At 44.3% G+C, this 8536-nt stretch overlaps 1 protein-coding gene across 1 annotated transcript; it reads right to left on the reverse strand.

The window, feature by feature from the left end:
• Nucleotides 1-6370, reverse strand: LOC138369845 (uncharacterized). The gene is made up of 3 exons (XM_069333590.1): nucleotides 6181-6370; nucleotides 533-1107; nucleotides 1-144 (listed from the first exon to the last, which is right to left on the reverse strand). Exons 1-3 carry the CDS (start codon nucleotides 6368-6370, stop codon nucleotides 1-3), a joined length of 909 nt encoding a protein of 302 aa, XP_069189691.1.
• Between the last annotated feature and the right edge of the window lie 2166 nt (nucleotides 6371-8536).

Here is an 8536-nt window from a genome sequence, read left to right on the forward strand (position 1 = left end):
TCAACGTTCATACGAATATTTTGAAAGTTCATATGGATGTTTTGAACGTTCATATGGATGTTTTGAACGTTCATACAGATGTTTTGAACGTTCATCCGGATGTTTTGACCGTAAAGGCAATATTTTTGAACGTTCAGACATGTGCTCCAAGCATTCAAGAGTTTTGAGAGTTTGAAAGTTCGAACGTGCGTTTTGAGGAACCAAATATTTTAAACAACCAAAACATTCAGAGATTAACCTAATAACAAGTCAATTTGACATTTTTATATAAAGTTCTCTGGAGCAATTCGACACAGTTCACTCAAACACCTGCATCAAGGTCGAGCAAGGTGTTGAAAAAGCCTATACAGTCTTGACAAATTGTTAAAGTCTGGCTTCGGATATTGCTACTTTAAAGTCTACATTGCTGTGTGAACAACTGGTAAATCGGTATAACATTACCAGCCTTGTAAGGTCAGCTGTCAGCATCAGTTCATTAAATTAAGATATTTGTAAACGAAACTTGCGCAGAGTGAACATCACAAAGACGTACCTGAGTGGTTGTGTATGAAAAGGAGGGGATGTTGGGATGTTGGGATGTTGGAATGTTGCGATGTTGGGATGTGGGGATGTTGGAATGTTGGGAGGTTGGGATGTGGGAATGTGGGGATGTTGGGCTGTGGGGATGTTGCGATGTTGGGAGGTTGGGATGTGGGGATGTTGCGATGTTGGGATGTGGGGATGTTGGGATATTCTGATGCGGGAATATTGGTATGTCGGGGTGTTGGGATATGGGGATGTTGGGATGTGGGGATGTGCGGGGATAAGGGGACGTGGGGATGTTGAGATGTGTTGATGTTGGGATGTGAGGATGGGGGATGTTGGGATGTGGAGATGTTGGGATAAGGGGATGTTCGAATGTTGGGATGTGGAGATGTTGGAATGTGGGAATGTTGGGATGTGAGGATGTTGGGATGTGGGGGTGTTGGGATGTGGGGATGTTGGGATGTGGGGATATTGGGATGTTGGGAAGTTGGGATGTGGGAATGTTGGGATGTAGGGATGTTGGGATGGGGGATGTAGGGATGTTGGGATGTGGGGGTGTTGGGATGTTGGGATGTGGAAAAGCTGGGATGTTGGAATGTGGGGATGTTGGGATGTGAGGATGTTGGGATGTGGGGTTGTTGAGATGTGGGGATGTTGGGATGTGGGGGTGTTGGTGTAATAACCCTGAATCTTGCCTTGAATGAATCTTTCCTACCCTCCTTCTTCACTCAACTCTTTCCCTTCATCCAATACCCCAGCTTAACAATGTTACAGTCCCGTATGACCCCTCACTGGACTGCCACGAATATAAGCTGTGACGGTAAAGTGTTGGAGTGTTAATGTTCGGCAGTCCTCCAATGGCAGGTGGCAATACCTTGTCACACTTACAGAAAAAAAAAGAGACTGCTTTCCTGTTTGTCTGTGGTAAGGTAATGGGAAGACACGCAAAACACAAAATATAAACAATGAAATTTTAATTACTTTAGAAAACAAGATATGAACAAAGACAATCCCTTGGCTTACGTAAAATTCAAAACAAGTCAACAAACAAAACAACATGAATAATTAGTAGATATGAAATTTTACTCTAAAACAAAATAAGGTGCAAGACAATAATAATAAATCAGGTGCTGAGAATATTGGCTAGAGCTGCCACCTCCCTTAGTACACGACAGCCAGGGCTTAGTATACCAGAGAGAGATGTCAACTTGACGATGGGTGGAGAGCCGGTGTGTCTGGTGGTGCAAGGTACGCTTTGCTTCCTGGGCAAAACGTTTTGTGATACTGGTGGACGTATCTTTAATATAGTATCTTGTACTTGTAGAATGACGTAAATGATATAGGGAAGAGCAGGCTCAATCTCTCTTGAAAGAGATTATCGTCACAACTCTCCCCCGAAGCCTGCGGTTCCGGAAGAAGTTACGTCTTCATGTGGTAGAGTGATAGGTGGAGCTGCCTCTACTTCATAGACTCTGGAGAGGGCGTTGGCTATGATGTTGTCAGAACCCTTGATGTAGAAGATCTCCAGGTTGAAATCTTGTAGATATAAAGCCCATCGTAGAAGACGTTGATTATTGAATTGGGCTTGATGTAAGAAGCGGAGAGGATTGTGGTCTGAGTAGATGGTGGTAGACCTAGCACCTTGTAGGTATGGAGCAAAGTGCTGTAGATTCAGGACGATGGAGAGTAGCTCCTTCTCGATAGTGCTGTAGTTCTTCTGGTGGGGTTTCAACTTGTAGCTGTAGTAGCTAACAGGTAGAACCTCCTCGCCCCGTTGCTGCATCAGGACACCACCGATGCCGGTACCACTGGCGTCGACATGAAGGATGAAAGGCTTGGTGATATCTGGCGAGGCGAGAATAGGACTAGAACAGAGGAGGAATTTGAGTTGTTCGAAAGCATCGGTTTGCTGAATGGTCCAATTATACCGTTGCTTGGGACTGGTTAAAGTGATTAATGGTGTTGCTACCGTACTAAAATTCTTCACAAACCTACGGTAGTAGGAGGCAAGACCAAGGAAGCGCAGGAGCTGCTTCCTGGTGGTAGGCTGTGGATAATGCTTGATGGCTTGAGTGTGTATGTTTAACGGAGCTAGGCTGCCACTCCCTATTACATGACCCAGATAATGCACTTTACCTTTGGCAAAGGTGGACTTACCCAGGTTGATGGTGAGGCCGGCTGTCATGAGCTTGGCGAACAATCGTTGCAGCTGGAGCAGATGTTCGCTCCAGGTGTTGGATGCTACAACGATATCATCCAAATAGGCGTAGGTGTTATCCAAGCCCTGGATGACGCGGTTGACAGCTCTCTGAAAGGTGGCCGGGGCATTACATAGTCCAAAGGGAAGTCGTTCATACCTGAAAAGTCCAAAGGGAGTGATAAAGGCAGATATTTCTTTGGCTCGCTCTGTTAAACCCACTTGGTAATACCCCTTGAGCAAGTCCACTTGGGACAAGTACCGGGCATTACCAATGGCATCAAGGATGTCATCTATCCTAGGTAAGGGGTATGCATCCTTGACAGTCACATTATTCAATTTCCGATGTTGGTGGACAATCTAACCTTACCTTGGGGTTTTGGCACCAAGATACAGGGTGAGGCCCAGGGGAACTCACAAGGTGTGGCTAGTCCATGATCCAGGAGGTACTGAACTTCAGCACGCATGACTTCCTTCTTGCTAGGGCTGATTCGGTAGAAGGGTTGACGAATCGGCCGGGTGTCAGGGAGCAGTTGGATGTCGTGCTGAGTTACATTACACTCTTGTGGATCATCTCGGAACAACTCCTGATGTTCCTTGAAGATTTTGATGAGAGGTGCACTATTATTGTCCTGAAAATAGTTATGAAGATCAGTTAGGATTTCCGAATTGGAAAGCGCTGACTCAGAGTCAGTGCTTTCGGGAGGAGAAGCAGGGAAGGTCCCACTGTGGATGTATGGACCTTTAAAGGAAGAATATGCTATTAACACAGTGGGAGGAGTACCGTTATATAGCTTCAGGAGGTTGACGTGGCACAACTGGGTCTTCCGCCGCCTATCTGGAGTCTCTAGAACGTAGTTGTGGTTGTTTCTGCACTCCTTGATGCGGTAGGGTCCTGAAAACCTGTTTTGCAAAGGAGAACCTGGGATAGGGAAATAGGTCAACACGAAGTCTCCCGGTTTAAATTTCCTTACTTTGTTGTTCTGGTCGTAATGAGTCTTCATCCTCCCCTGTGCTTTCAATAGATTATCCTTAGCAAAGTTATGCACCCTCTCTAGAATGTGCTGTAGGTTTTGAAGAAACTGGGGCACATTCTGGTGCTCACTGAAGGTGGCATCACGTAGAGAGTCCTTAAAAGCTTTGAGAGGAGTACGGCACTTACGTCCGTAGAGCATCTCATAAGGAGATACTCCAAAAGACTCATTGGGAAGACTTCTAAATATACACATGATTAGATTTAGTTGTTTATCAAAATCCTTAGAGGTGTCATTGCAAAACTTCTTCAGGAGTGCTTTAATAGTCTGATGACTACGCTCAAGAGAACCCTGTGAAGCAGGATGATAGGGGCTGGACAATACCTGTGTGATGTTGAACTCTTCCAGTGTCCTCTTGAAGAGATCACTGGTGAAGTTGGTGCCACAGTCGCTCTGAACCTCCCTTGGAAATCCATACTGGGTGAAGATCTTCAATAAGTGTTTCACCACAGTAGCAGCCGTAATGCTCTTTACTGGAACTGCTATGGGGAATCTGGTGGTAGGACACAGGATGGTTAGTATATAGGCGTTGCCAGAACTGGTCCGAGGTAAAGGACCAACACAGTCTATAATAAGTCTGTGGAAAGGTTCCGCAGGCACCTGGATGGGTGTCAGTGGTGCTCTGGGGATAGAGATGTTCGGTTTACCTGCCATCTGACATGCATGACACTGTTTGACGTACTGTTTGACGCTATTAACCATACCTGGCCAGTAGTAGTCTTGACGGATTCCGTGGTATGTCTTGTTAAATCCGTAGTGCGAAAGTGCTCCGTGGGCCAAGTGTAGAATAGTGGGCCGCAGGCTGGCAGGAATCACTAGTTGTTCGACGTTGGCCCAATCGTCCTCCTCCTTCAGTTTACTGGGTCTGTATCTGCGGTAGAGCAACTCGTTCTCTAGAAAGAACCCAGGAATACTGTCAGGTTGAGTCTCAGCCTGGAAGAATAATGGTGTCAAGGTAAGATCTTCCCTCTGTAACTTACGGAACTCCAACGTGGTCAGATTCGGGGGTAGTTTCTGAGGGTCTTGAGGGACAGCGGTAGCAGTAGAGTCAGCTGGCTGTGATCGTGCAGCTTGTGCACGGGTGGTCACTAAAACCGGAGGAGAAACTTCATCACTCTCTTGAACCTTTGCTGGAACATACTCAAAGATGGGATTATCCATTACAGAGGTACACACCTGGGGTTTGTCCATGACGATCAGGTTGGTCGGTTGCAGGTCTTCTGCCAAGTCGTTGCCCAGGAGAAGTTGCACTCCAGGCATGGGAAAAGGCTTTTCCCTGATGGCGACTTGGACTTCACCGGTCACGAAGGGACAATCCAGGTGGACTCTGGCGAGTGGATAAGGAGTGGTAGCAGTGAGGTCAGTGATGAAGACGGTTTTCCCGGTGTAGGCGATATTGGGCACAGCTGATTTCAAAATGATTGATTGAAGAGCTGCTGTGTCCCTCAAGATCTTCAGTTTGAAACGTCCCTCCGGATCTGAACCGTTGATAGAGACACTTCCAGGATACAGGTGTTTACTGAAGAGAGAAAGATCATTAACATGAACACCAACATTCATCACAGGCTTACCGGACTTAGGAGGAGTCTGTTTGGGTTTAGTGGATTCAGTATTACCTTTGTATTGAGACTTACCACATTTATCTATGGTATGTCCATAGAGTCTACAATACATACAGTACAATTGCGAGCCAGCTTGATCAGTACTCACTTTCTCGTAGCTGTACCAAGACTTCTTACTGGAAGGTGGTTCTGGTGTCAGCCGGTGGATGGGGCTGTAAGTGTCAGCCGACTTAGCACAATTTAGGTAGTCGGTCTCCTTTATCTGCTAAATATAAACGGACAGGAAGAGGCACACGCCTCAAGAATTCTTCAACTAGCATGAGGTTGACGAGTTCTGCAAAGGTAGAGACATGTGCTGCTTCCAGCCATTTCATAAAATATCTCCTTTTGGTATTAGCAAATTCTAGAAAGGTGGTGGTACTTGCTTTTAGGTGCTCACGGAATTTTCTTCGGTAGCTTTCGGTGGAGAGAAGGTAGGCGTCCAACACTGCTTGCTTCAGGGTCTGATAGTCATTCTCAGACGCCAAAGTACTGAGTGTAACTGCAGCTCTACCTGTGAGATGTACTCTGAGAAGGGTAGCCCATTGGTCGGCAGGCCAGCTAAGTTGATTAGCAAGGGTCTCAAAGGTGGTAAAAAATACGTCGACTTCTGTCTCTACAAATGGTGGCATTAACTTACTTGCATGGGAGATATTGAAACTTACAGAAAGACTGGCGGTAGCTTGCTGGCGTTGAGTGAGGTGTGTAGTTTCCAACGCGAATTCTTGTTGACGACATTCCATAGCCAGAGCAGCTTGCTGTTTGTCATGCTCGCGTTGCATCTCCAGGTGACGATGTTTTGCTTCAAGCTGTACTCGCTCACGCTCACGGAGTATTGCAGTTTCACGATCCTTGAGGACGATCTCTCTTTCTTGTTCTTCTTTCCTCAAGGCAGTTTCTCGTTCCTTGAAGGCGATTTCACGTTCCTTTATCTGTAGGGCTTCTTTTTGTTGTTCGAGGGCTTCTTTTTGCTGCTCTCGCTCGATCTTGGCAATTTCCAGTTTGAGTTTCATAGCTGCCAAATCAGGTTTATCTGCAATAGAGTAAGTTTCGTGAGTTTCAGAGTCAATCTTACCTTCCTCTAAGAGATGATCCAGTAACAGGTTATGCAGTTCATTTTTGTTGGCTCCATGGGGAACATCTAGTCGATACTCATGTGCAAGAGTTTGTAATTCGGTCCTCTTGGCACGACTTAAGTTCCCTATTTCACCTGCTGGATCTGCACGGAAAGCTTGGAGATGAAACATGGTGAAATTAGCAAATAAATGCACAACGAATATACTGTTGTGATATGGTGAATGTCAGAAACAGGACAACGTGGCAACTGGGACCTATCCTGTGGAATCGCTAACAATTAATGTTAATTTCAAGACGGTAAATGATTAATAAATCAAGATCGCAGGAAATCTTGTACCCGGTACTCAATGTAAAAGGATAAGGGCAAGAAAATCCTAATAAGTAAGCGAAACTGAGTTTCTAAAACAAATGAAACATTTAATTGCCTCAAAAGTGAATTAGGTAGTCCAAGAATGTAGGCATACCTTGCCGAGTCTCTATAGGACATAAGCAAGTTTTTCCCACTGAAATGAAATATGATACTTACAGAATTAGCGAACTTTTGTGATCTGAAAAAAGAAAGCTAATACCCTACCTAAGTAAATATCATCATCTCTGACCGACGTGTAGGGGTGCGAGGGGTCAACTGGTGACGAGAACTGCTGCTGAGGTCCCAATTCAGCAACAAAGTTCGTGCTAGAGGAACTATGGCCCTCTTTATCCTCCTACAGTCGGATTGCAGAAGATTAGGTGCTCTTGACCCGGGGACAGACCACAGTACCAGGGTACCAATATGATGATCTGCCGAAAATATGAGAAATATCCTAGGGACAAAAGGTGGTAAACACGAGTAATAACACGGAGGGAGAGATGACCAATTAAGAGAATGACTGCGGCCGACAGTCACCACGTAATCCAAAGTTGTCTCACACTCACCATATGCTACTCTCGGAATGCACAATACAAACAGCACCATATGAAAATAAAATTGAATATTGAAAATAGTGAAAAGCTACTTGTGGGAACCGACCTGTGAGTTTTATATTTATTTAATTTATATGAATTTATATTTACGTTAATTTATATACTTCGATAGCAATTTGTATAATGATAAGTGGACTGTATTTCTGCAATAATCTCATAATCTCACAAATCGATCCTCTACACATTAGGGGGGGTTTATTAAATTAATATATATGCAGCCAATCAAACTACAGTATTAACTACATACATTGAAAAGGTTCCTTATCTTATAGTACAGCAGGTTAGTCCACCAGGTATAACTAGGGTGTAGACACCAAATTATCCTCTTTGAGGTAGCTTCCATCACCCAGTAACTGGTGCACAAAATCTTGCTTCCTCGTCTTGACCTGTCAAAAGGGCGCTAGCTGTGAAGCCAGGTTCTATATATGACAAGCTATATCAGAGAAAACACTATACATGGAACAATAAAGACCTGGCTTAATTACCTTTAGTTTGAGGCGATTTCGTGATCTAACCGGGTCACCCTATATCCTGACATTAATGGCCATAAATGAATGATAAACGGGTTTCGGATAGACACTTAACTTGAATTTGTAGACAGCGTGTTGACAATGGTACACCTTTGGTTTCCATAACACTACGTCCAAGTAAAATTAACAGGAGCCGAATTTGCTCCCGTGAGCCTCTGGTCTAGTATAAACAATGGCTGCCCTCCTTCCTCACTGACGCCTGGCTTACATTGTCCAGATGACGGAAAGTGATAGAAGGGTCACATTTACTCTACTTTAATATTGATAATTAAGTTAATTTATATAATTTGTTTTATGATGGTAAAGTCCAAAGACTAATGTATTTAAGAATAATTCCCAGCAGAATAGCTGGTGAATTATAATAGTATGTGGTGATGATATCCCGTTTTCTATAGACGGTAATTCCACTACAAGTTACGTTTTCTATAGGTTACTTGTTTATACAATACAACTATTATCTGTATGATATAACACTTTCGCGCTATCGGCGCTCAAAAAAAAACAATACCCCAGATGCTTTCGGCACTTCGCGCGCCTACGCGGTAAGACCGAAAAGTGTACACTCTTTTGACTGTCCTGACAATAATTGAAGGCGCACGTATTTAAATT

This window comes from Procambarus clarkii, chromosome 30 (assembly GCF_040958095.1).
Source record: "Procambarus clarkii isolate CNS0578487 chromosome 30, FALCON_Pclarkii_2.0, whole genome shotgun sequence".
In the NCBI taxonomy this organism is placed as follows: Eukaryota; Metazoa; Arthropoda; class Malacostraca; order Decapoda; family Cambaridae; genus Procambarus; species Procambarus clarkii.